We start from the raw sequence: 27,945 nt of genomic DNA, 5'->3' as shown, positions 1-27,945 counted from the left end.
AAATTGAAAACACATAAAAGAATTAACCAAATAAAATATAATTGTGGATATGTCACTTAATGAAATATTTGTTGATTGAGTGGATAGATTAATAAATGGGATATTAACTCAGGCTTTTTCAATGAGGTGTACTAAAGGAAATCTTGAGAGAGAGGAATATAAGAGCCAATAGCACTGTGGGAGTGTATCTGAAGTAAAAGCAATAGGAGTAAACTATTAAGGACAGGAAACCAGTGGATGCACTGATAACATACCAAGCGACCTAGAGAAGGGTAGGCGTCTGTGTAGATAAAAGGAAGTGTTTGGAGATTCACTTTAGTGGAGTATGGGCTTTAGACTTCCTAGGATTTGAATCCTGTCTAGTTCTACCACTTTTATCTGAATGGCCTTGGGTATGTATTAACCACTCTGTGGCTTTGTTTCATCAAGAGAAAAATGGGGTTCAGTTATATATATTACATAGAGGGGGTAAAAAAATGAGAATACTATTTTAGTGGATAACAACAACCAATACTGTGTGCTTAGTAGGTGTGTCTGCACCCCAAATTCAGATATTGAAACGTAATCACTATTGTGATATTATTAAGAAGTGGAGTTTTTGTAGGGGGGGTGATTAGGTTATACGGGTGGAGCTCCATGAGTGATGAGTGCCCTTGTAAGATACCTCTGAAAGCTAGCTTACCCTTTTGCCACGTGAGGACACAGCAATAAGTATGCAACCCAGAAAAGGGACAGAACTGGACTACACTGGACACCCTAATTTTGGACTTTTCAGCTTCCCAAATTAGGCAAAATATATTACTATTGTTTATAAACTACCTAGCCTCTGGTATTTTGTTATAGCAGCTCAAATGTTATAAGGCACTAAGTAACAGTACTAGTCTAACTTATTTTATTGACTCATTAATAAGATGGGTTATAGAAGACCCTATCCCCTCAAAAGAATCTATATTTCAAAGGATTTATGAGGCATAAATAAAACCACAAATAAAAAGCTCTCAGAAGAGTGTCTATGCACAAAATAAACTCAATAAGTGTTAAATATTAAATTTAAAATATTAATTTTAGAAAAAGCTTACCTAAATTACTTCTCTACTTTTTCGAGATTTTAAGGTTTGAGACACCTTATTTTACTACAGACATATGGTCAAGAAGTATTTCTACTGATAGGACACTAAAGTATGTTAGTGTAGCTAGACAAGAACTAAAAATGGAAGACTGAATTAACAAGGAAAGGTATAAATGAAACAACAAAATGGAGGAGTAGAAAGAGCTGGGACCAGGAGCAAAGGTGAAGGGTTTACCATTGTAAACAAAAGATTTTCTTGGAAACAGAAATAGTAACAGTAAAGAACTGTCTCTTATCTTTCTGAAATCAATGTATATTTCCTAGGGCTAGTGAAAACTTTACCAGGTCTTACAAAAACAACTTTGAACTTGTAAATAAGCAGAAAGGACAAAAACCAAGGACTAGAACATTCTTATTTGCATGGCAAACAACACTTACTAAAGACTATGGTACATGAGTTTATGACTCCTTGTATGACATAGTAACTATCAAACAGAAAGTCTCAGTAACTACCAAAAAAAGAGAACAAAGAATTCAATTTCTAGGACAAGGACAATACAGATTCAATAATATAATCATGATCTTGACTCTTCCTATCCAACTAGTCACGTCATGGTCAATGAAGCAGAAACAACTTAGGTAGAAATTATACCTAAGAAAATAAAACTCACACTGCTAGATTTTAAAAATGGAGCCTACAGAAGTAAATTCATCTCTGTTCACATTTAAATCACTCCATCATTCAAAACTCAAAGTATTAAAAGGCTGTCTAGGACAAGAAATATAAATGTATCATTTTTAAGTTCAGATAACATACATAAACTTTTTTATTTTTCTGCAGTTTAAAGATGATAAAGAATGTAAATAACAAAATGTACACCCGGTCTTACCTTTGTAAGATAATCGACTTTCAAATTGTCAATCATCATATTTTTCTGGGATAGTTCTATTTTCAGTAATTGAATATTATGAAGTAGTTCTTTGCGTTGAATTAGCTGCCTGGTTATTTTCATTTTACCCTCTCGCTCTTCTGACGAGGAAATATCATCTGTAGGAATTGTTGTTTCTAAGCTAATATCTTCAGATTCCAGAGAACTGGAGATATTTATTTTTTTGAGCTCCGTAGGAAGTTTTCGAGACATCTTTTATTATGGGCCAGTTTTCTCTCCTAATTTAATCTTCTGTAGATTAAAAACAAACAAAAATTTAAATATACCAAAACATTAATAGAAAGTAGAGAGCATTAATGAGGTACTAAGAATTCCCCAAATAATTAAGCAATTTGTTAGATCCCAAATTTAAGACAGAGCACTACAGTAAATTACTGCTAAATCAAACACAGAGTAAATCCTACTGTGAATTCAGCTCTTTGATTAATAAATGAAAAAAAAATCCTGCGGCAAGAATCCTATTCTGAGGAAACAAAGAAATGTACAAAATGAAGTCCATTAGTACCCCAATATGCACCCATTAAAAGCAGCACAATCTCAAAGAGAAGAAGAACTGTCCCTCTAACAGAATCACTTCTGAGTTGGTCAGGTAAGATTATACAGATATAGGACTTAAAATTTTGAAGAATTTGGACAGGAGTAGTATAAAAGGGAAATCATGCAGGCATTAGGTGGGAATAGAGGTGGAAGAAGTGTGAACAGCAGCAGAAGACAGTGGTAGTGCAGTTCTAGCCAATCCGTGAATTTGAACAGTGATTCGCCCCTACTCCATGCACCCTAAAAAATCAAGACTGCTGACTTAAATGTCATATTGCGTTTGGATTTTATTCTACAGGCAACGAAGCAAGACTGAAGAGTTTCTAAATGGGGAAACAATGAGAAAAAAACATTTTAGATAAACAAGCTAGATCCCAGAATGAAAACAAGAGTAGAAGAGAAAAATTCGTAGAACTAATAGAAGAGAAAATTCTAAGTAGAATGTCTTACCTTTTTGCAAGAAATTTTAGCCAGTTTCATCTTTAAATATTACAGGATAAAATAAATTATTTATGATATTGTATATTTCAGGTTTTCTAAGCCGGATTAGGAAAGAGGTGTGTGGAGGGGAAACACTAAGATCGGCCTCCTTCCTCCTCTTTAAAAGGAAGGGGGTAGAGAAAGGTAAAAATCAAAGGCAAATCCTCTTCTGAATTACAAAGGTTCAGAGCCCAAGACTGCCCGGACCATTTGGAGTGATGAGTAAGCCAAACTTGGCAACCTCGGAGAATTCCTTGCCCCACTCAGGGAAGAAAGGGAAACTGGTAATTGCAAGATACCTCAAAAGCGTCAATGCACGGGTGGACCTGCCACCACCCCGACTCTTCCAGGAACCGAAGGCTCCTTCAGTCAGCAGCTCAGGGTGCAACCCCACAAAAAGGAATCGCCGGGGACCGTTAGGCGCCGTAACCAAGACAACCACTACCACGAGCAAAGGAGGACGGAAGAAGAGGCGGTATGCAAGGGCCCACGACACCGGAACCCGACCAGCCAGGTACCCTGGGCGCGGGAAGCGAGGCAGTCTGGGAGCTGGAGTCCTGCGGCAAGCCCCGCCCAGGCCACGGGCGGAAGCGGCCTCTGCCGGAGCTTCGAGCTCTCGTCCAATCCTCGCAGCCGTTAGAGAGCCGACTAGCGTCTGTCTCGGAGTTTTCCCGCGAGAGATGTGCACTAATATCCCGGAGCGGGAAGCGGCGAACCTCTGGGTGAAGTATAGTCGTGCGACCGGGCTCGTGGTTTGAAGCTTCTTTCTCCGGAAGAGTGTTGTGGGAGCTGGGATTCTGCGTGGGGACGGGATTCTACTTCGCGAGGCAAGATGCTCAAATCCAAGACGTTCTTGAAAAAGACCCGGGCGGGCGGCGTCATGAAGATCGTACGCGAGCACTACCTGAGGGATGACATAGGCTGCGGAGCGCCTGGGTGCGCGGCCTGCGGCGGGGCGCACGGTGGACCGGCTTTGGAGCCACTGCCCCAGGACCCCGCGAGCAGTCTCTGGCCTCGGCCGCACTACTTGCTGCCCGACACCAACGTTTTACTGCATCAGGTGCGTCGGCTGGAGCACGAAGGGCATATCGCTCGCCTTCCCAGGACGAGGGGGCGTGACAGATAGGGAAACTGAGGCTCAGGGAGGCGGGTCTTTGGCAGTACCTTGTACTTTGCAGAGGCAAGCCCCTTAGGGACCCTCACTTCCGTTTTCTCAGGCTGAAGTTCTTTTCCTTATGCCTTTTTCTTTATTTTTCCCTTTTTTTCGGTTTTGGAGTCTTATTTTAGACACGTTAATTTTCTAACTCCTGGTGTCTCTTCTACCTTAGATTATAAGTGCCTGGAAGCCGGGGACCTGGGCTTCTGAGGCTTCCAGCTTGCGACCCCCAGGCAGCTTGTAAGTGCCTACGAACAAAAACTATGTGGGCCAACGTATTTCTTTATTCATAGCCTTAATTCTACGAAGTTTTGTGAATGGTCTGTTTACGTGTGCTCTTCTCAATTAGGCCTGAAGGGTTGAGAGTGGCTTGTCACTTTTTTTAAAAAGCAAAATAATTCCTTGGCTTAATGTAAAGTCAGTATTTTTAAACCGACAGGGTGTTGTTTGACCGAAACAGTTTATCAATGAATATAGGAAGAATTAACACTTTTATTTTTCAAAGATTGATGTCCTTGAGGACCCTGCCATCAGGAATGTAATTGTACTACAAACGGTTCTCCAAGAAGTGAGAAATCGGAGTGCTCCTGTATATAAAAGAATCCGGGATGTGACTAATAACCAGGAGAAGCATTTTTATACATTCACTAATGAGCACCATAGGTAAGAAAAAATTATATTAAATTTCACAAAATTAGCTAAATGTGATAGAAAATTCGTGTTAGTAATTTGTGACGTTGTCAAAGGTTAATGATGGTTTTATGTGCTATTTGGGTCTTACACAGCTGTGTGGAAAATAATGCTAAGTGGATCTCACTAAGGTCACATTAGCATTGGTGAGGTCAAGCCTAAAACTAGAATATACTGGCTTTCAGCCTGTAATAGTTACTTTTACTTCCAAATGTATTTATTTCAATTTGGTTTTAGCCTGAGTTGAACAGTGAGTGGACTCTTTGAAGATGAGATGTGCATAGGTTCCTGGAATACCATAATGTGTGAATAACCGACATAGCATGATAAAATATAATTTTGTAAAGGAGATACTTTTACTAGGTTCATCACAGTTTCTTAGCCTCAATACTTTTGACATTTTGGACTGAATATTTTATTGTGGTATGTCTGTCTTATACATTATAGGATGCAGCTCCTTTGCTTCTATTTGATAGTTGCTAATAGCAATTCCCCTACCACCACCACCATGTTGTAACAACTCAGAATGTCTCCAAATATTGCCCAATGCCCCCTAGGGACAAATTCAACCCCTGATTGAGAACCACTGCATTAGAATATAGAGTCTAGTAACAAAATCCATCAGATTATGCAAAATTTTGAAAAAATCTAATTTCTCTTATCCCCAAATTAAATATTGCTCTCATAAAGGTTATCACTAAAGCACTATAGACTTCGTGTCCTTGCACTTCTTTGAAATCCAGAAACAGAAACATCACTTGTTTTTAGTACTAAAAGACCAAGTATTTGTGGGACATATTCATCTGGTTTCTAACCAGTGGTTAGCAATTTTGTTAGCTCAAGTGCTGTAATAGGACTTAACAGTGCTAGAATTGATGGGAAGACTCTTAGGACACTAGGCAAATTACATCTGAGATTTTATTAATCAAGTCTTAGTAAAACCAAATTCAAATTTATGACTATGTTGCTCATTGATTAGATTAAAGCACTAGCAAGTATATGGTGGGGAATAAAATAATTCTATTAATTATCAATATAAATAAGTCTAAAATCCTAAAACTGAATTTATTATCTTTAAACACTAGAGAGTAGTATACTGAATTTTGTTGTTATGCTTCAGTCTGACTTTGAAGAACAGATTTAAAGAAGTAGATAAGTGTGTTCATATACTTGGGAGCTCAGAGTGGAAGACTTAGAAGAGAAATACAATCATCTCTGTCTGCTCTTTTAGTCTTTAGGGATCCTTGACCATTTATTAAGTGTTTACATGGATAATTTACACAGAGTATATATTTAATGACTGGAATCACATGACCATAAATTATCTAATCAAACTATTTGTAGTATAGTTTGAATAACATCTTATCAGATCTGCAAAGTTTTATTAGTTTATTGTAGTGAACTATTATTCCCTGTCCCAACTTAAGATTATTAATTCTGGCCTTGAATTTTTCTTTTTGTAAAATAAAATTTTCTGAGCCTTTTTATTGTCCCATTAATAGTATAATTTTCTTCTATTACAAGCAAATTGTTGTCTTAAAATCATGGGGCTGGGGTTGTGACTCAGTGGTAGAACGCTTGCCTAGCATGTATGAGGCCCTGGGTTTGATTCTTACCACCGCATACAAATAAGTAAATAGATAGATAAATAGATAAATAAGTAAAGGTCCATCACCAACTAGTAAAAAATATTTTAAAGAATTATACTAGTGTGGGCTAGGGTTGTTTTCTGTGATATAAGGAGGCTGATGCATAGTGGGTTAGGGAGGGGGAGCATGGGAGGAATAGAGGAACTCTAGATAGGGCAGAAGGGTAGGAAAGGAAGAGAGGGGCCATGGGGTTAGAAATGATGGTGGAATGTGATGGACATTATTATCCAAAGTACATGTATGAAGACACGAATATATTTTGTGAATATATTTTGTATACAACCAGAGATATGAAAAACTGTGCTCTAAATGTATAACAAGAAATATAATGCATTCCACTGTCATATATAAATAAAACAATTAATTAAAAAATTATAACAGCGTGGGCTGGGGTTGTGGCTCAGTGGTTGAGTGCCTGCATAGCACATATGGGGCCCTGGGTTCAATCCTCAGCACCACATAAAAATAAATAAAATAAAGGTGTTGTGTCCAACTACAACTAGAAGGTAAGTGTTAGAAAAAGAAAAATCATACCAGTAAGGATCTTGTTGATTTTCTGAAGCCTAAGTTTATACATCCAAGTGAAATAGATGCACTATTGACTTTTCAGTTTAGTGGTCGAACATTTGTGTCCTCATAGTTTTTACATCTTTGTTTCTATTCGTTTCCTTCATTTCGTTTTCCCTTTTCTTAACATTTAGAGAAACCTATGTAGAACAAGAACAGGGAGAAAATGCTAATGACAGAAATGATAGAGCCATTCGAGTAGCAGCAAAATGGTACAATGAACATTTGAAGAAAATGTCAGCAGAAAATCAGCTACAAGTTATCTTTATAACTAATGACAGAAAAAACAAAGAGAAAGCTGTTGAAGAAGGAATACCAGCTTTCACGTGTAAGTCTAAAAGTAGAAGCCATTACTGCATGCTTATAATTAATTGTATGTAAAAATTTATGATCAGGCCTATGGTCAGATGTTCACTTGACTATTTAATATTTTCACTATCCCATATAATTTCATGTGATTTTTTTTATTCATTTTTTAATTTCTCAGAGTTTTTTTAAGTCAAGTCAGTTGTTGTGTTCATTAGCTGTTAATTTTTCCCTTACTATTTGCAGTCGACTTGCAATATGCTGGACCTACTGATGCTTCTGAGACAGGACCATATCAAAAGATTCATTTTTAATTTCAGATTGACAGTGTCAGAAATAAGATTTTTCATGATCTTTCATAGCTAAGGGAAAAAGACATTTGAATTAATTAAGAACAATGTCAACTTAATTTTCAGGTGAAGAATATGTTAAGAGCCTCACTGCTAACCCTGAACTCATAGATCGTCTTGCTTGTTTATCTGAAGAAGGGGTATGTTTCAATTTTTTCTGTTTGGTTTGTTTGTTTGTTTGTTTTTTTATTTGTTTGGTATCAGATATTGAACTCAGGAGCACTCAACCACTGAGCCACATCCCCAACCCTGTCTTGTATTTTATTTAGAGACAGGGTCTCACTGAGTTGCTTAGTGCCCTCACTTTTGCTGAAACTGGCTTTATAATCCCAAGCCACTGGGATTATAGGCATACATCATTGCACCTGGCCAATTTCTTTTGTTTTTGAAAAGTGAAAATATTAAAATAGCCACCTTGAGATATGAGGCTTACAGTTACCAAATTTAAAAATTGGAATATGAGTCAGTAAGCTAGAATTTGAATAAAATTGTGTGTTGTGTTATATATAACAAGAGTGATTGTAATAGGCTTATTGGAATGCAATTCCTAAATGTAAACTTTTTAAAATAGGACCTGGCACATGGTGGTTCTATTTTTTTTTTTTTTTATTTTTCTTTTAGTTGTAGATGGATACAATATATTTTGTTTGTTTATTTTTTTGTGGTGCTGAGGATCGAACCCAGCACCTCACATATTCGAGGCAAGCGCTCTGCTACTGAGCCACATCCCCAGCCCTTTCTTTTTTTTGTAATGAAAAAATGAATGATGCCCTTGGCTGATTGGTGTATACATAGTGGTTATTTATAAAGAAGTGGTAGACAAAGCAGACAGTAAAGATCTCAGAAGAAGAGGGAGGGATATCATAAGAAGAAATAAAACAAAAGGAGAGGGGACCAGATAATGAGGACCTACAATTTATTCTGGAGGTCAGTAATTTTTAAAATGTCTTATATGGGAATTATATGAGTGTATCACTATGCTTGGCTGATACATCCAGTCTTTACAACTATTTTTCCATTCCTGCTTGTCTTTAACCAGCTGCTTTATGAAACTAAAAGGAAGTGAAAAGATAAAAGCTAGTCTTGATTGTTGGAATACAGATTTAGGATTGCCCTGTCTAATATGTAGCCATTAGTTGCATGTGGGTGTTTAAATTTAATTAAATTTAATTTTACTATCCATCTTTCAGTTGTTCAAAAGAAACCTGTGCCTAGTGGCTACTATATTAAACATCACAAAAAGAATATTTGCTTTATCACAAAAAGTTGTCTTGGGTAGCAGTCGTCTGAAATACTGGGCTATAGTCTCAAATTCATAGAGTTGTGTGTTAGTCATCTTTTTGTCTCTGTGAACAAGATACACAGTAAGAACAACTTAGAGGAGGAAGAGTTTATTTGGGACTCATGGTTTCAGAGGTCTCAGTTCATAGACTCCCAACTCCATTGCTCTGGGCCCCTGGTGAGGCAGGATGTCACAGCTAAAGGGGCACAGTAGAGTAAGTCTGCTCATTTTGTAGCAGCCAGGAAGCAGAAAGGGGTAAAGAGAAAAGGGAAGACAGCCTGCAGGACAGACAACCCTGTTAGGACAACCCCCATTGACCCACCTCTCTAGCCATGCCCACCTGTCCACAGGTACCACCAATCAGTCTATTCAAACTAGTTTGGACTGATTAGGTTATAGCTCTTACAGTTGAATTACTTTACCTCTGAACATTCCTGCATTAACAAAAGGCGTTTGGGGGGGATATCTCATCCAAACCCTAATAAGTTGTATATACCACAATGTGAATTTTCCTTTAATTACCTGATATTAATGACAGTTGTTTACTGAACAAGCGGAAAACTTAACTGCAATTTTTGGTTTGCTTATTTCACAGAAAGAAATAGAAAGTGGGAAAATTATATTTTCAGAGCATCTTCCCCTAAGTAAGCTACAACAAGGCATAAAATCTGGTATATACCTTCAAGGAACATTTAGAGCTAGCAGGGAAAATTACTTAGAAGCTACTGTATGGATTCATGGAGACACTGAAGAAAATAAAGAGGCAAGTATAAATTCCTTATACAGGGAGATATTTTTTGATCATTCTCTTATTGAATAAATATTTAAAATTTTGTATGAGAGTTCAAGTTTGCCTTCCCAGTTTATCAGCTAAAGAAAGTCATAAATACAACTAGTACAATTAGTCATTTCTTTAGGAAATTGATTATTGATGAAAACTGTTAATCCAGTTTTAAGAGAATAATAAGCTAATCCATCAAATAATAAAAATGAGATACATATTATTATTTATTATGACCAGTTATGATAAATATTATTTGCATAACATAGAGTGCTTTCCACACTTATGCAAATATCAGCCATTTATTAGAGTACTCACAGTTTGTCAGATACTCTTCGCATGTAATATTTTATTTAATATTCAGCCAAGCAGATGACAAGTTATTCTTTTTTCATTTTACTGGTAAGAACCCTGAGATTTAGAGTTTAAGAAATAGTCCCAAGTCTCTTGGTACTGTTATAAGTTATGTTGGAATCATGAACACAACCCTATATTCTGACCTGTGTTTTTTCTACTTAATATTTAAGAATTAAAGGTATGGGACAAAGGAACATTATAAGAAATAGAGATTACCTAGAGATGTTTAGAATATATAGAAACATATTAAACAACCTTTCTGTTTTTTCCATTAAGATATCTGGGCATTTGCCATTTGTTGTTTTAAACAGATAATCTTACAAGGACTAAAACATTTAAATCGAGCTGTTCATGAAGATATTGTAGCTGTTGAGCTTTTTCCTAAGAGTCAGTGGGTGGCACCATCTTCTGTGGTTTTACAAGATGAAGGGCAAAATGAAGACGATGTGGAAAAAGAAGAAGAGAGAGAACAAATGGTATGAAATCAAGAATTTTTTTTTTTCCTGTATAACTTTGTAGTATTGTTTCACATGTCAGCTTTGGAGGAAGTTAAACAATTTCGTTGTTTTCAGAATTATTAAATGAAATTATAGTTGTTGTGTAAGTTTAATAAATGTTATATTGTTAATTTTTGTTTTTTGAATCATATAATTTGTTTTAATGTCTTAATTTACTCAAATGGGCTTAAAAACAAAAAGACTATCAATTTGGAATAAAACTGGGAATCTTTGACATTCAAGTATGCAATCTAAAGGTTTAAATAATGATGTTTAAGTAAATACAAATTTAAAATTTTCTGAAATGTTTTATGTAATGTTCAAATTCTATCAGCATAATGTGCTACTGAGCCTTGTGTTCTTGCCTATTTAATTATTTCATCTTTAGTACCCTACTATATTTATTAGGAAGAGAATGTGTTCAACTGTTTCTTAGGAGCTAAGTCTACTTGATATGACCTATTTATTTTCCATTTTATAATTATAAGAATAATATAATTGGAAAAACATACAACATTTGTATTTCTTCTAGTCTCGTCAGTTATATTTAGTTCTTTGGAGTCTTACTATAATATTGTCATTGGTGACTTCAGGCCTTTCGAGTGTGTTAGAGGTGAAATTCCAGAAGAAGACCTATTTAAAATCATAGACATTACTTGAGTTTTTATATTGAATATGGAAGACCATTTGAAGATGTATCTTTTTTAGTGAATTAATGAGTTCAACGTGAAATAGTCATCATAACCATATACCTTAGCTAATTAGTGTGAACTAGTTCTAAAATCCTAGTGTATACTTCGTAGACTTGTTTTGGTCACTAAATTCTCATATTAAAACCTAAAAAGAATAAGTTTTGATATATCCATTTTTTAAAAAATTCATTCATTTCTGTATGTCTTCTTATCATGGAACAGTTTTTGTAGTTTGTTTTGGCATACTCCATCTAGAATTTTGAAGCATAAAGATTCTGTAGTTTAATGTCATAATTTACTTACTACCTGAATGTATTAGCATCCATGCACATATGCTAACTTTGAAGAGAATACCTCATTATGCCTAGAGGAAAAATAACTGAAGGTTTTCATTTTTATATCTCAGCTTAAGACTGCTGTAAATGAAAAAATGTTAAAGCCTACAGGTAGAGTTGTAGGAATAATAAAAAGGAATTGGAGACCATATTGTGGCATGCTTTCCAAGTCTGATATTAAGGAGGTAAGTAAAGGGCATGTTAACTATTAAAAAGTTATAAACATTTAGTAGGATTTAGAGACTTCACTTTGTCCCTATTCCCAGAGTATGGGTGTGTATATAAAATCTTTTTCTGGGACTTAGGGTGTAGCTCAGTGGAGAGAGTGATTCCTTATCATGCAGCACATTTCTGGGGTTAATGTTTGGTACTACAAACAAATGAACAAACTTTTTCCATAATTTTCTCTAGTCTAGAAGACATCTCTTTACACCAGCTGATAAGAGAATCCCTCGAATTCGGATAGAAACAAGACAGGCTTCTACATTAGAAGGACGGAGAATTATTGTTGCTATTGATGGTTGGCCCAGAAATTCCAGATATCCAAATGTAAGCTTAAAGTATTAATTTTATCGTATGATTTTTAATCAACAATTTGTGAGTAATATTGTTTCTTGTCATGAAAATCAAATCTATTTTTATATAGGATAGAAATTTAGGGTCTTGGGCAGAACACTTGCCTAGCATGTGTGACACACTGGGTTCAATCCTCAGCAGTACATAAAAATTTAAAAAGTAATAAAATAAAGGCATTTTATCCATTACAACTACAAAAAAAATTTTTTTTTTAAAAAAGAAAGAAATTTAGGAATATTTCAACAAGTTACCTGGTAAGTAGCATTTCTGATTTCAAGATCAATTTTATGAAATTCCGGTGGAAATCATGTAGTTACTTTTATCCAAATTACCAAATAACTTTTCGTGATTGTGAACATGAAAAAAGTGTTTTAGTCCGAATAGATTTTAATCAAATTTAGAAACTTGCTTTTGAAGCACATTTTAAACTTATAAATAGGAAACATGTTCTATGATATAAAAAGTGGGCCCTCATGAAGTTTCCATCATAAATCAGTTGAGAAGTCTTGTCATTTTCAGTTTTAATTTACCAGAGTTTCATTTTTAAGAAGTTACTATAGGAAAATTAAGAATACTGAGGTGATATGTAAAATACTGAAGAATTTAACATAAAAATGCAAGATAGCAGTAAAATAGGCCTTTCTAATAACACCTTTTGGTTTTAGGGACACTTTGTAAAAAATTTAGGTGATGTTGGAGAGAAGGAGACGGAAACAGAAGTTTTATTACTTGAGCATGATGTTCCTCATCAGCCCTTTTCCCAGGCTGTTCTTAGCTTTCTGCCAAAGATGCCCTGGAGCATTACTGAAAAAGTAAGTTGAAAGAATTCACTAAATTAAAGCTAAGTTATTCTTAATGGGAGATACTGATTTTACAAGGGTTGTTTTGCATTTATACTATGGAATTTATTTATTTATTTATTTATTCATTCATTCATTTATAATATTGTATGTTCTAGGACATGAAAAACCGGGAAGACCTGAGGCATCTGTGTGTGTGTAGTGTGGACCCACCAGGATGTACTGATATAGATGATGCTCTACATTGTAGAGAACTCAAAAATGGAAACTTGGAGGTATTCATGTTGTACTAGTAGTAGCATTCTTAACTAAATATAATTCTTTGGACTCAGGATAGAATTTATGAATTATTCTTATGAAGTTATAGTTACAGAAGCTAATAGGCATGTATCAGGAGGTTGAAATGGTAGATGTGACTGAGTTCTTATTCAATTTAAGTTTCTTCTCATTCAATCTCTACCCTATTAATAATACATATTGGCATCTTTTTATCTTTTGAAGGTTGGTGTTCATATTGCAGATGTTAGCCATTTTATTAGGCCAGGAAATGCCTTAGATCAAGAATCAGCCAGGAGAGGAACAACGGTTTATCTTTGTGAAAAGGTAAATGTATTGAATTTAAAGTCTCTGAACACTCAGTGGCACTTTCAGATTCCTGAAAAATCAGTTTGAAATAGTATATAACTTATCTATAGGAAATGGAATAAGGGGGCCTAAATTACTGAAAATATTCCAATTTTTTGTTATTTGGTAGCCCAAATAACAAGTAGATGTAGTTGATATAAATTGTTGTGTAGCATTTATTCTTCTTCAAGTATGGTTCCTGTAAACTTATAGAACGATTGTGAAAGGGAGGGCAAGATTACACTTAGTCTAGATTCGTGGTCAAAGACCTCCCTGTACCTTTTTTCCATAAAAATTTAATCTATCTCTCTCTTTTTGTGTGTGTGTTTGTAAAACACAATGTAGTTTGTTGTCAAGCATTGCCAGTCATAGAGTTGGTAGCTGGTGTCTACTCCATATAAATACCAACTTATAAAGACCAAAGACTTGAAACTTTCACAGGTCAGCTATGTGACTAGTGTATAGCATTTAGATCTACAGACTTGAGGTCCAGTTTTCTTTCAAATAGACTTTCCATTTGACATTTCTTAATTCTACAAAAAAGACCAGAGGTCTCCTTTTCTCCTCATGGTGTCTTAATGCTGATTGATAATAGAGCTCTAAATAAAAAGCTGTGTAACCTGAGAATCTACTTATATCTTTTACAGAGGATTGACATGGTTCCAGAGTTGCTTAGCTCTAACTTATGTTCCTTAAGGTGTAATGTTGACAGGTATTTATGCATTTTTTTCATCAAAAATGTATATACTATTTTAACTGACTCCCATTAACAATCATTGTCTGTCTCCCTCCGTAGGCTGGCATTTTCATGTATTTGGGAAATGAATCACAATGCTGAAATTTTAAAAACGAGATTTACCAAAAGTGTAATTAATTCAAAGGTTAGTTTCACTGCTCACATCTAATGTTTAAAATCTTGGATACTTTTACAAGTTTCCTAGATTGTTTTGAAAGGTTATAAAGTTAAATTGTTTTCAGTGTTTTAACAAAATCTTGTTTTTCATTTATTTGCTGCTGCCTTTTTTTGTTTTTCCTTTTTTTTTTTTTTGTGGGGTTTGAACCAAGGGATTTGTAGATGCAAGGGAAGCACTCTACCAACTGAGCTATATTCCCAGCCCTATTTGCTTAATTCTTGATGTTATTAAAAAAATAGTCTTTGTGGAAGTTGTTTTACATTCAGAAACATACAAAGCCTATATACTTAAGAACACTAAATATATTATCTTACGCCCTAAATCAGGGATTCCAGTAATTAAAGTTGTTCCTATTAAAAATAGTGTTTTGAGAAATAGCAGGGACATCATCATCTTGTACACATTTTCTCATAGAAGTGATGTTATATATTACACTTGTATTCCAATAGAACTAGCCTGAGATCGTGTTCAGACAGATAGAGCCAGATTGTCCTCATTCCTTACCTTTTTTTTTTTTTTAATTTCCCAGGTCCATTATATTCTCCCTCATTTTGTCCCCAATGTCTCCCCAGTGTTTGCCAAACTTGTTTCCTTCTAGTGACATGTTTTCCAAAATTACCTTTTTTTCCTTTCCATTTAGTATCATTCTTTTTTGTTCTGGAAATTAGTGGTTGGAAAAAAGGCGGTGTTAAACTGACAAATAGAATTGTGTAAATTATTTAAGCTTTTCCAACATTTTATTTTTTATATTTTATATTATAATAAATAAATAATTCTCCCAAATTTGATCAGTCTGAGAAAATTATATTATGAATTTAGAGAACATAAAAAACATTTTTTAGAAGGAGAACTCAGCCCTTACAAAATAAACTGGTTTTCACTTTCTTATGTGGTTTCTCATTTTTACTTATGAAGCAAATTTTTTTAATAAGCTAAAGAAAGATTAGCTTTCTGTCAGGACGGAAATAGAAACAGAAATAGCTATTTGTACATTTGTATTATCTATCATTAGAGATAAAAATTTTTCCTACTGTGATTTGTCCCATTTTTAGGCACTTAATTTTAGCATTTTAGATTGCCTGTAAAATATGAGGTCTAGACTCTTACAGCATTGTTAATTATTTGCCATGAGTCAGGGAATAATGAACATCTGGAAAGGATTTCAGTGAATAGATCTAACCTGCCTTTGTTTTATTGTAGCATTACCTAAATATGTACCAACTTAATTATGAAGTAAAGTTTAAATAATTTATTAACAATGTTGCCCTGTTTACTTTGTTTTAATAAAAGTTTGCTTATGTTGTATAATAATTCAAATAAGAGTTAATTAACCAGAAATCATAGATGTGAAGCATAAATATTAGCTGTGATTATTTTCTTGTTATTGATTTAGGTTTTTTGAGTCATGGATCTTTATTTAATTTAAATATGAGACAAAATAATATATTTAAATAATAAATTAGTTTTTATCATTTTTAAGAATTATAAGGTTTCTTTTTTAGGCTTCTCTTACTTACGCTGAAGCTCAAATGAGAATTGATTCAGCAACCGTGAATGATGATATTACCATTAGTCTCCGTGGACTAAATAAACTAGCTAAAATTCTGAAAAAAGGAAGAATTGAAAAAGGGTATGTTTGAAAAATATCAAGCTATTTCTTAATTTATTTTTAATAGTATTAAGATAATGTTTGTTCTCTTTAAAGTTTTTTATGATGGTCAGTTATGAACTATTTAATAGGCTTAATAGAGACTTGGTAGAGACATCCCATTTCTTTTAGTTACCTCTTAAATATTAGCTTGATTCTAGACTGATGTTTGTTTGGGAGTTTAAGATTGTGAAGAAATTCAATGAAGACAAAACTTCTTAAGACTTCTACAGATTATTTGTTTTAATGAGAAATAATTTTCAGATGTTTAAATAAATATAGGTAAAGTACTCATTGTATTTTTGAGTTATACTCACACATTGTACTTTTTCTGATTTGGAAGTTGAATTGTTTAATCCAACTCCTTTATTTTTTAAATGATTAAAATTTACATGGGTAAGTCTTCTCAAAGATCTGATAGCCAGTGGCAAGTAGGGTCTTTTAGCCCTATATCATGACATTTCTTTAACTACAAAAGGTTTAAGGTAAGGACTATCAACCCAAGCTTGTTGAAGGAAAGCAGTTAAAAATAAGTTTGATTCTTGAAGGACAGCTGTCAGTGGAAACCAAATACATGATATTTTCAGATATTGATCTTTCATACCATTTAAGATAATGTCAAAAGCAGTTACTAAAACTGTTTTTGTTGGTGATGCAAATCTGCACCTCCTCTGTTTCATAAAAATGTGCCTAAGTTCAGCTGAGCACAGTGGCACACATTGAGGAAGGAGAATCACAAGTTCAAAGCCAGCCTCAACAATTTAATGAGGCCCTAAGTGAGACCCTGTTTAAAAAAATAAAAAGGGTCAAGGATATATCTCAGTGGTAAACTTCCCTTGGTTTTAATCCCCGGTACCTGCCCTCCCCCAATTTTTTTAAGTTCATTAAAATCAAATAAATTTCACAAAATTTCTTAGTCTTACCATCTACATTTCCACTGTTCAGTTGCCACATGTGACTTGTGACTACCTTTTTTGGATAAAGAACATCTTCATCAATGAAGAAAGTTCAACTAGACAGTTTTGTTCTAGAGGATTATGCTAAGCCATTTTTATTTTTCCTTATTTCTCAGTTTTCTGGGGAGTTTACATGACCCACCTGTACTCCTATGCCTAGCTCAGGAACGATATTTTTTAACTTCAAAAACAGCTTTTATTTTTTTCTGAGTTGACAGTCATTTACTGGTAAAAGATAGTATTAAGTCTTCTCAATCTTAGGGAGAATTTAAAATACAATAGTAAAAAAATCATAATAATAATAGACATCTTTTTCTGCCTAAAGTATTAATACTCTTGGGTAGAAATTAACATTTTCTATGAAGAAATGTTGTATGAAGAAAAAATTCAAAATATGATTGGTATTCCTTGCTTTTTAGGTCAAGATGTATTAATAAACATGTATTAGATTTGATGTAGAACCTCATTAAGTACTGCATGGCACAAAAGAAAATGGGAAAGAATATTTGTTCAGTTTCCCTTTCTGGTATTTCTTCTGAGCTCCTAATAAAGATGAGAGGAGTCAAGAAGAGAAGGACTTAAGAATTTCACTTAACCCCATCTCATCTTACGTTTTTTTTTCTTCCTTTTCTTTGGACATCCAAGATTGCTTGGTCTTATTAAAATTTTTAGTTTTAGGTAGATTTGGAGCTGACTTGATGAAAATAGCTTCAGTTATAATGAAACATCAGACTCTCATATGTAGCCTTGAGAATTTACTTCTCAAAAGAGAATGTGCCAACTTATTAAATGAACCATGCATATAAAGCTCTTAACCTAGTACATTATCTGACACCTAACACTCAAATGTCTATAGCCATCATTCCTTGTAATATCAGTGGTAGTGGTTTATCATACTCTTCTCTGTTGGCTAATCTATGTGGAATATACTTTTGATTGTGCATCTTCTGATGTTACTAGCCTATGATGGCAGTGTCCTTTTTGCCCCTCTTCAATGTCCCCCACTTTAATACATTGTTTTCTGTAGTAAATAAAATACTGCTAGTCATTTTCTATATTTGTACGTAATGGCAAATTTACTTAGCCCAGTAAAAACTGTAGAGTTTGGATACAGAAGATATTTATATCCTTCAGCTGGGCATGGTGGTACACTCTAGCCACTCTAAGAAGCTGAGACAGTAGAATTGAAAGTTTGAAACTAGCCTGGACAACTTAACAAGACCCTGTCTCAGAAAAGCTGAAGATGTTGCTCTGTGGTTGAGAGTCCTTGAGTTCAATCCCCAGTACTACAAAGCAAACAAACTCTCAGAAGCACAGGACTCAGATTTTGCTGTTTTGCTATTCTCTCTTGTTAAATTCATTTTATATCTATAAAATACTAAGCTATTTATGAAAATAAAACATAAAACGCATAGAATGGTTATAAAGTCCTCAGAAGAACAATTCTTCCTCACATGATATAGTCATTTTCTGTTTTAAAGGAGTCACTTTCTGATTTTACTCCATTATTGGCTCATTTGATTAATTTACCTCTTAATTTTCATTTAGGGCTTTGACTCTTTCTTCCCCAGAAATTCGATTCCACATGGACAGTGAAACTCATGATCCTATAGACTTACAAACCAAGGAACTTAGGTAAGTGATTTTTTTTGATGGGTGATTTATAAAATTTTTATCTTAAAAATTAAGATAAAATATCTAATGATATATACTAATATATCTAATATACTAATATCTAAAACATATCCAAAATATGTATTTCTACTAGAATTTTGTTTTTCTTGGCTTATGGAGTCTTTAGAAAAGTGTTATAGCTCTTTTTGGTTTTTCTGATATAAAACTGAAATATTAGAATAGAAATATTTCTAATTTGACCCAGTTTGCTTTTGGTATATGATATAATAGAACTTGATTCATAATAGTTATAGTAAATAAAAGAAGATTTGCCATGATTAATTACTTAAGTATTTAATGTAAAATATATAAAGGTACGACAAGATAGTAATCAAGACCAAGGGCTTTGAAGCCTAACTTATCTAGGTTTGGATCCCACTTCTGCTGCTACCATACGTGTACCTTGCAACAAGTAATTTGTCCTCTGTCTGCCTTAATTTCTTTCTATAAAATATGATTAATAATGGGACTTCCTCATAGGACATTAATTATTGATGTTGTGTTACTGATTTAGTTAAGATTTAGGAAACAATAATATATTTGGATAAGTCAGAATTTATGCTTCTTTCCATGTCTTACATGAGGTAATCCTGAAATTAAACATACATGTGCACATGCACACACACTTACTTTTCTAATAGGTGACCCAAGGGTTGAACATTGAAATATGTTCAGAGTTTTTACTTAGGAAGAGAATGTGCTATAGAGCAATAGAGTTAGAATTAAAAAGTCCCTAGGGGGAAATGTCTGCAGGAATATTTCCAATGTTAGTACCAACAAGGAGCCCAATACTAAAGCTTTCTTGAGGAAAAGGTTGCCAAAAGTGGAACCAGAGTAGAATATCAATCATTTCTTCCTACCAAGAAGGAAAATCTCATGTCTAAGAAATTGTCCCCTTATGATTGGAGATCTTTCTAAATTTAAAAAATTAATCAAATTTAGACATTTCATCAAGAAATTAGATGTAATACAGGAAACACGAATGAAAGAATACTGCATGTTCAGTGACTTGCATATAAAATAATGCAAGATCATTTATTAAAGCTAGCTAAGAACATAGAAAAACTGTAGAATGAAAGCAATATCACCTTGGTCAAGATCTTGTTTTGAAGTTGGATTGTGTAGATTCAGATTTTCATACTGATAACACTGACTTTTAACAAGAGAATGTTGCATATCTTGTATTTTCTAATCTGCAAAGCAGGTGTGTGTGTGTGTGTGTGTGTGTGTGTGTGTGTGTATGTGTGTGCATGTATTTATAAATATCTATGTACCACAATGTCTGATCCATAATAAGAACCCAGATTAGTTATTATAAATATGTTCTTTTCAATTTAGTAATTTATTGATAGGTTCTTTGGACCAAGTAAAAGGTAGTAAATTTTAGAGTTTATATATATTAATAAAGTCCATAATGTTTCAGTTTTCTTGAATGCCATCTGTAAAATCTTTGGCAAGTTAGATTTACTCTGTAAACGCCTAATAAAATTTTGTTAGCATAGTAGCTGAGAAGTGAAAGAGCCATAAGGTATTAAAATATACATGTGCACATGTGTGAATGTTTACATAGGAAATGCTTCCTTTATCTTGTTGGTAAAAAAGGTAACTTGTGAATAAGTATGATATATTTAAGTATCAGATTCTCTTGTTTAATGCTTTTTCCATTGGCAGGGAAACAAATTCCATGGTGGAAGAATTCATGTTACTGGCTAATATCTCTGTTGCAAAAAAAATTCATGAAGAATTTTCTGAACATGCTTTGCTTCGAAAACATCCTGCTCCACCTCCATCAAATTATGAAATTCTTGTTAAGGCAGCTAAGTCCAAAGTAAGGTTCTGTAGTTTGAAAAATTATTTGTATTTGGGTTGTTATCTATCCATTACCCAAAAGAATTTATATTCAGGCTGGAAATATAGCTCAGTGATAGAGCACTTGCCTAGCATGCACAAGACCCTGGGTTTAATCTCCAGCACCACAAAATAAATAAGTAAGTAAACAAATAAATAAATAAATAATATACACACATATTCACATTTCCATAAAATTTTGTTATTTCTTGATGTGAAAATATACCTGTAGTTCTTATGATGGGGAAAAAAAAAAAGAAAGCTCGCTCACTCTTAGATTTGCTCATATTTTCCTACACTGACCTTCACATCTGCTTAATAAAATCTTTTAGTGTCTTAAGAAGCATTCAGTTCTCCTTAACCCAATGTCAGAAATTCTAGACCAAGTTATTTGCAGTATTCTGGACATATAGAGCTTTCCCACATACATGGTTATACATGTCCATTATACATGGTTTCTATGAACTGCCTAACTTTAGAGATTTACACATAATTTGTTTAACCTTCAAAAAGCACCCTTTTTATCATGTATCTAATAGAATGCTATGTATTTCATACATGGAAAAGAGGAAAATATAGAAAGGGCATCATTTTTTCAGCCCTGCGTACATCCTGTCTCTAGTTAGTAGGCTTTCCTTTACCCTTGGGTTAATTCTACCTTACATTGGTTTTCCTTGGATCATTATTAGGTCCTGTTTTTTCTGTGTAGAAGAGAGGTTGGAAGGAATGGCTTTAGATAACAGACATTATTTTTAATAGCATGGTATAGGATTCTCATTTTGGTTCAGTCCTTTAAAAAGTACCTATCCTTACCATGTCCCACAAAACAAATCAACTTTTCTGCTCCAAGGATTACTGTATTTGTTAGAAGATTTCCTCTCTTTGTTTGTTTATTCCTAAGATTTGGGTAGAGGAAGGAAGTTTTAATATTTTTTTTTCAGCTCCCCAAGATATGAGTAAAGCAGCTAAATGCCTCAAATCACAACATTGTACTTAACTGGGCTTTACTGACAAGTTCAGTGTTTTGACCTTTACCTCTACTCTGAATGGAAGAAAAGTATCTGCAGAGAGAAATCCAAACATACTGAAATGTATCAGATCTGCTTTGATTTTCTTCACTCCTACAGAGATTCACAAATACAAACTGGACTTTGAGAAATAATAGAACTACTGCTATCACCATCTTTTTTTTCCCCCTTGTAGTTTCGTCATAGTCTTGGTACTTTTGTATTTTTAAATGCATTCAGGAAATTTTAAACTTTGGTGTTGTACAAAACAATCACCACTTATACAGCTATTTTAAGTACTTCTAACTAAGGGATAAAAGGTTAAAACCTGGGTTATCTTATTAATAAAAAAAAGTTTGTTCTGTTTATATTTTGAAGACATAGTACTACTGATTAAGAAATGTTTCATATTGTGCTTTCCCCCTTCCTTCTATTCATAGAATTTGGAAATTAAAACTGATACAGCCAAGTCTTTGGCTCAATCTTTGGACCAGGCCGAATCTCCTGCTTTCCCATATCTAAATACTCTGTTGAGAATATTAGCCACTCGCTGTATGATGCAAGCTGTATACTTCTGTTCTGGAATGGATAATGATTTTCATCACTATGGTTTAGCATCCCCAATATACACACATTTTACTTCTCCCATCAGAAGGTATTTTTTTCCTTATAGAATTATGTTGTCCTGATTTATTTATTTTATAGCGTGTAAAGTTTTACCCTAGGTGGATAGGTAAAGACATAAATGGCTGCTTATAACTCAGGGAAGGAAATTTTTCTTTTCTTATAGTATCTCTTATCTGGCACACTCACTCTCTACTACTCTAAACTTAATATAATTGCAACTCTGAGAATATTTAGACAATAATCTGTGCTGACTTTGTCTTCCTCTATTAGAACAGCACTTTTGCTAATAACTAGCAAGGTGAGAATCCTGAGATTAATGAATATATGTTGAATGTGTAATATATGGTTAATTTTGAATTTTAAAAAGACATTTTAATGATAATTTGCCATGGTTCTTACTTCTTTATACATCTAGGTATGCAGACATCATTGTTCATCGACTGTTGGCTGTGGCTATTGGGGCTGACTGTACTTATCCAGAGTTGACAGATAAACACAAGCTTGCTGATATATGTAAAAATCTTAATTTCCGGCACAAGATGGCTCAGTATGCTCAACGTGCATCAGTGGCTTTTCATACCCAGGTACTTGCCTTCTGTCAGTGATGCTAGGAGAAATTTTTGTACATTTTTTTACTTAATTTCAAAATTATTTTTGTAAATTTCAAAATATTTAAAAAAAATTTTTTAATAAAGTTGTATGTTATTTTACAGTTATTTTTCAAAAGCAAAGGAATAGTAAGTGAAGAGGCCTATATTCTGTTTGTAAGAAAGAATGCTATTGTGGTATTAATTCCAAAGTACGGTTTAGAAGGTACAGTTTTTTTTGAAGAAAAGGACAAACCAAAGCCACATCTTATTTATGACGATGAGGTACAGTAATTTTAATATTTTGTTTTCTTGGAGAGGGAGGCATTTTTTCTTTTGACAGTTCACAATTGGTAGCTGTAAAGTATGAAATTATTTTCTGCACCCTATAGAATTTATTGTGTATCTAAATATGTGCCAGGAAATCTACATTTTATTATAGTGACTAAAGTATGATTTTACTCACAACTCTTCCCGCATAGGAATGTTGTCATTGACTTCTTTCTTCTATAGTATGTAAAGTTTTACCCTTTGTGTACACATAAGCTTTTGTCTTTTGGATACTGGGGATTGAACCCAGGGGCTCTTTACCACTGAGCTGTTTCCAGCCCTGCTTAATTGTTTAAAAATGTTTTTAGTTGTAGATGGATTCAATATCTTTATTTTTATGTGGTCCTGAGGATCAAACTTAGTTCCTCCTGTGTGCAAGGCAAACACTCTACCACTGAGTGACAGCCCCAACCCCCTTTTTAGTTTTTATATTGAGAGTATCTCACTAAGTTGCTGAAGTTGACCTTGAATTTACTATCCCCCTGTATGTCTTAGCCTCCCACAAGCAAGTGCCACCATGCCCAGGGGAAAATTGTTTCTAACTTCTTCCAGTGTCACTCATATCACACACTTTGTCTCCCTAAACTAAATACAACTACAACTCTTGAGAGAAAATTTAAATAATAATTTGTGTCCAAGAACTTTGGTTTCCTTTACTAGAACTATAATTTGCTAATTAGTAGCGTGATAATCCTGAAATTGATGAATATGTTTTGGGACCACCTTAGTGAAAGGACGTATACATAAAAATAGGTCATATTTATTTGAGATTACTAGATTCGTAACTTTTATCATATTGAACACTTAGATGCTTATTAATATTTGAAATACTTTTTAAACTTTCAAGTTATCAGGAAAGATAAACTATAAAGAATTAGAAGGGAGCCTCAAGTGTAATAAATAAGGTAGTATGATAAAATGTGTTTTATTTTTTTAAGATACCATCACTTAAAATAGAAGGCATAGTGTTCCACGTGTTTGATAAAGTGAAAGTGAAAATCATGTTAGACTCATCTAATCTTCAGCATCAAAAAATCCGAATGGCCCTGGTAGAACCACAGGTGAGACCAAATTTACTAATTTCTGCATTATGATGGAACAATAGTACATAGTTTATAAAAGAGAGGGAAATAGTTATTTCTGTTTAATTTAAAGAGACTCCTGTAAATAGTGTGGAATACAAATATATGCTGATTTCCCTCATTCATCTTGAGATTCTCCTGAGGTTCTTGTTGCCAAAATCAAAGATCTTTTCAGTTCTCCTGCCTAATCCTTTTCTGCAGGGGTTTTAGAAACTGCACTTTTGAAGATCAAATGTATGTTTCACTTGATATTCTTTCTTAATGCTTCTTAAGATCTTTGTAAGATATTATTCTTTCATCCAGCCACAACACACCTGAAATCTCTGATGCTCTCTACCAATCACAGTGGCTCCACTAGGGTGAATTGGACATGAGGAAGCCATGCATTCATTCAAACACACTGCCCAAATGACTAGCTTTTTAGCTAGTGAGACCATGTATACCATTTTCATTTCTAAACCACTATTATTTTGTGTGTAAAGTACATATATCTTTAGTGTAAAAATCTTTATAGCTCCTTCTTCCCAATCCCATAGCATTTTAAAATTCATAGTAGTAATGGAAGAAGGGGTCAGATGATGATAAGATTTATTTCTTATTTCATGCTTCTAATCATCTTTTCTCTTTGCATTATTTTAGATACCAGGAATAAGCATTCCTACTGATTCTTCAAATGCCGACCTTAATGAACCAGAGAAAAAGAAGAAGAAACTTGAAAAATAGCTAGTCATTCAACAAAAAAAAAATCAAAAACAAAGTTTCCTCAAAAAAAAAAAAAAATTGAGAATACTTCTAAGCCTAAGTGTGTGATAGTTTGTTACCAATACGTACATTTTAATACTTTTAGAAATTTGCATATTTATTGAACTGTTGACTGTATCTGTCTTATACTACTTCATTTCTAGATTGAACAGAACTATTTATGCAGAAAAATTCAATTGAATATCCATCACTGAAATAGTGACAGGATAGCAACTTCAGAGATCTGTAAAGATCATTTAAATTGAGCAGTCATCTGCTCATTGAAAAGCAGATTAATTTTGTATAAGTACTTTGATTATTTAATATCGGTAGGGAAAAAAATCTATCATTTTCCTACAGAGGAAAATAGAACATTTTTAGAAGCAAAGAATAATCCTTTCTAAGTCTTGAAAGCTGTCAGTGTTTGATATACAATACCTTTGCCATTTTAATTTACCTAATTTAGGTTAAGTGTGTGGTAAAAAGTCTCCTGCATTTCATCCATCCTTGAACAGCCATGAATATTTGGAAACTGGTAAAAAGACAAGAAACAGGATGTGACTAGGAAAATAGTTTTTTGTTGCCAAGTAATATGTGATCATTATCCTTGACCTTCAATGTCTCTCTAGAATAAGGCATTTGACGTTAGGGGTGGTACTTTAGATGTCTATGTCTGCTTATAAAAAAGACAATGGTTTTTAAATTACATTTGTATCAGATGATATAGGAGGGGGGCTTTTATGAAGGACATTAAAACGAATAAAAATAAGTTGTATTACTTGGTGTCCCATTTACTATTCCCCATGCTAATCACAGACTATTAATGACTAAAATGGTGTTTTTAGTAATATTTTGGGAAAGGGTTGCTTTAAATAATTTTGCTTATGCAATTTATTAAGTACTTTGCTTGACTGATGATAAACCTGGTACAGCATAACTCTTCCTACCTTCAAGGAATTTGCACTTCATTGAAAAGACTGGCAAATAAACTAGCAGATCAATCAATTGGGTATAATACAGTATTTACAATCATATAGGCACTCAGTAACGGTTGAATGATCTTTTCAGTTTCCAATTACTGAGGAAATTATTCATTGGGGCAGAATTTGTTTCAGTTAGTTGAAGGAAGTCAGCTTTGAAGTTTTGCTCAAGTAAATGGATCATTTACATCCTGATGTTAGGGCAGGAGTCAGTAAGCCTTTTCTGAAAGGGCCAGAACATTTTGGACTTTGTTGGCTTATAACTACAACTGTGACACTCAACTTGGGTACTATTACAGTGCATAAGCAACCATAGACAATAGGTGAACAAATAAGCACGGCTGTTTTCCAACAAAGCCTTGCTTATTGGACATGGAAAGTTTCATAAAATTTCATGTGTCACAAAGCATATTCATTGATTTCCCTCCTCCAACCATTTAAAACTTGCCTGCAAGCCACACTTCTTGATAAAATAGACTATATTTGTTCTTTCCAAGTTTGTTTTCTTATGCCTACTTCAGGCATTAGGCTCAACTGAGTAAAGACAACCAGAAACCTTGTTATTTTCTCCTAAAGCCTCTTTAGTGGCACTTATTATGCAAAGGAGATTAGGTGAAATACAGTTACCATTTATCTGGGTTCCACATCAACAGATTGAATATTTATGGGGAAAAAATATCTATTGAACATGTAGAGACTTTTTTCTTCTCATTATTCCCAAAATGATAACAATATAACAGCTATTTACATTGTATTAGATAAAGTAATCTAGAGATGATTTGAAATATATAGAAGGTACATAAATTATATACAGACTGCCATTTTATGAGACTTCATATCCACAGAGGGTCCTGGAACTAGTGCTGCACTGATAACTGAGGCATGACTGTATTTCACTTAACATTGAAAAAGCTCTGTGAGACAGGACTACTGTCCCCATTTAACAGATGAAAAAGTTAAGCTTATGACCTACCTATATCAGTTAATGACAAAAGGGATTTGAATCTAGGTTATAATTACTACTTTGTTCTTTATTTCTTGACTTGTGCTATTAAAAAACAGTCGCCAGGGAGGCTCCTACTAAAGGCCCAGAACTCTTATGTACAGCAGTTGTTTTTAAATAAATTTATATTGAATCTAAAGCCTGTGTGATTAGACTTCCCAACATGGTATCTTTAACTATGGGTCTCATGGCTTAATGGGCATTCATGGTTAGTATGTTGATGAAGACCATGAACGAGGACATAAGAAGGCACTTTTTCTTTGTGAGTTAGCAATAAACTGATACCTTATGGAGTACTTTTGAAGAATAAGGAAGAAAATGATGCAATAATATGTCTTTATTTCTTAGGGCTACTTAAAAATAATTATTCTCTTTTGAATGAGGCAGCTTTTTAATGATTGGTAATATAAATCTCAAAATATATTCATAAGCATATGCCCATCTACTCCCAAAATGAATATATTTTTTTAAATAGCTATAGTTAACTTACATACTTAACCAACCATTAAATTTATAATTTAAGCCAAACAGAATTCTACTGTCCCCCAATTCTAATGTTTCTCTGATTCTCCCATGTTCTAGTCCTCTTCTTAACCAAGCTGGAACTGGAAACAGTGTTCTTGCCCTAAGAATGGTGGTATATTATATTCTAACATCTCACATTTACCCACAAGAGTGCAATACATGTTGTGATGCTGTTAATACTACCTTCCCAATTGTTATAATTTTTAAAAGGTATTAAGAGTGATTTCATTGGAATTAAGAATTTTCCCCACAGAAATGAACAAATAATTCAAGAATAAAAATTTTAGGAAAACCCATTTAACTTGCTTTCTACTTCAATAAATTT

The 27,945-nt window shown here is 33.8% G+C and overlaps 2 protein-coding genes across 3 annotated transcripts in view; one reads left to right on the top strand and one right to left on the bottom strand.

Annotated features, from left to right (window-relative positions):
• The window catches only part of Pibf1 (progesterone immunomodulatory binding factor 1), a 239,713-nt gene extending 236,165 nt beyond the window's left edge, over window positions 1-3,548 (bottom strand). Inside the window, exons 1-2 of the mRNA XM_026398092.2 lie at window positions 3,336-3,548; window positions 1,960-2,250 (exon numbers count right to left, since the gene is read on the bottom strand). Coding sequence (XP_026253877.1) covers window positions 1,960-2,211 — 252 coding nt within the window. The 5' untranslated portion in view covers window positions 2,212-2,250; window positions 3,336-3,548. The remainder of the gene's footprint in view (window positions 1-1,959; window positions 2,251-3,335) is intronic.
• Window positions 3,549-3,802: 254 nt separating this feature from the next.
• On the top strand, window positions 3,803-26,206 carry Dis3 (DIS3 exosome endoribonuclease and 3'-5' exoribonuclease). 2 transcript variants are annotated; one of them, XM_026398088.2, is made up of 21 exons: window positions 3,803-4,096; window positions 4,698-4,855; window positions 7,233-7,426; window positions 7,821-7,894; window positions 9,632-9,799; window positions 10,486-10,650; window positions 11,770-11,883; window positions 12,110-12,247; window positions 12,940-13,086; window positions 13,233-13,349; window positions 13,576-13,677; window positions 14,346-14,410; window positions 14,495-14,579; window positions 16,115-16,242; window positions 18,765-18,851; window positions 20,562-20,718; window positions 22,186-22,400; window positions 22,788-22,956; window positions 23,086-23,244; window positions 24,228-24,350; window positions 25,011-26,206. In XM_026398088.2, the coding sequence occupies exons 1-21, from the start codon at window positions 3,869-3,871 to the stop codon at window positions 25,092-25,094; spliced, it is 2,877 nt and encodes a 958-aa protein (XP_026253873.1). In that variant the 5' UTR covers window positions 3,803-3,868; the 3' UTR covers window positions 25,095-26,206. The 2 variants fall into 2 exon arrangements, with proteins under 2 accessions (XP_026253873.1, XP_026253874.1); XM_026398089.2 differs by lacking the exon at window positions 4,698-4,855 and adding an exon at window positions 4,365-4,432.
• Window positions 26,207-27,945: the final 1,739 nt, after the last annotated feature.

This window comes from Urocitellus parryii, chromosome 2, assembly GCF_045843805.1.
Source record: "Urocitellus parryii isolate mUroPar1 chromosome 2, mUroPar1.hap1, whole genome shotgun sequence".
In the NCBI taxonomy this organism is placed as follows: Eukaryota; Metazoa; Chordata; class Mammalia; order Rodentia; family Sciuridae; genus Urocitellus; species Urocitellus parryii.
The sequence above is the reverse complement of the archived record's forward strand: the minus strand, read 5'-3'. Positions and strand labels throughout refer to the sequence as shown.

Coding starts and splice junctions, on each gene's coding strand:
- Dis3 (XM_026398088.2), top strand. CDS start 3,869: ATGCTCAAATCCAAGACGTTCTTGAAAAAGACCCGGGCGGGCGGCGTC. Junction 4,097..4,697: donor CCAACGTTTTACTGCATCAG/GTGCGTCGGCTG, acceptor TATTTTTCAAAG/ATTGATGTCCTTGAGGACCC. Junction 9,800..10,485: donor ACACTGAAGAAAATAAAGAG/GCAAGTATAAAT, acceptor TGTTTTAAACAG/ATAATCTTACAAGGACTAAA.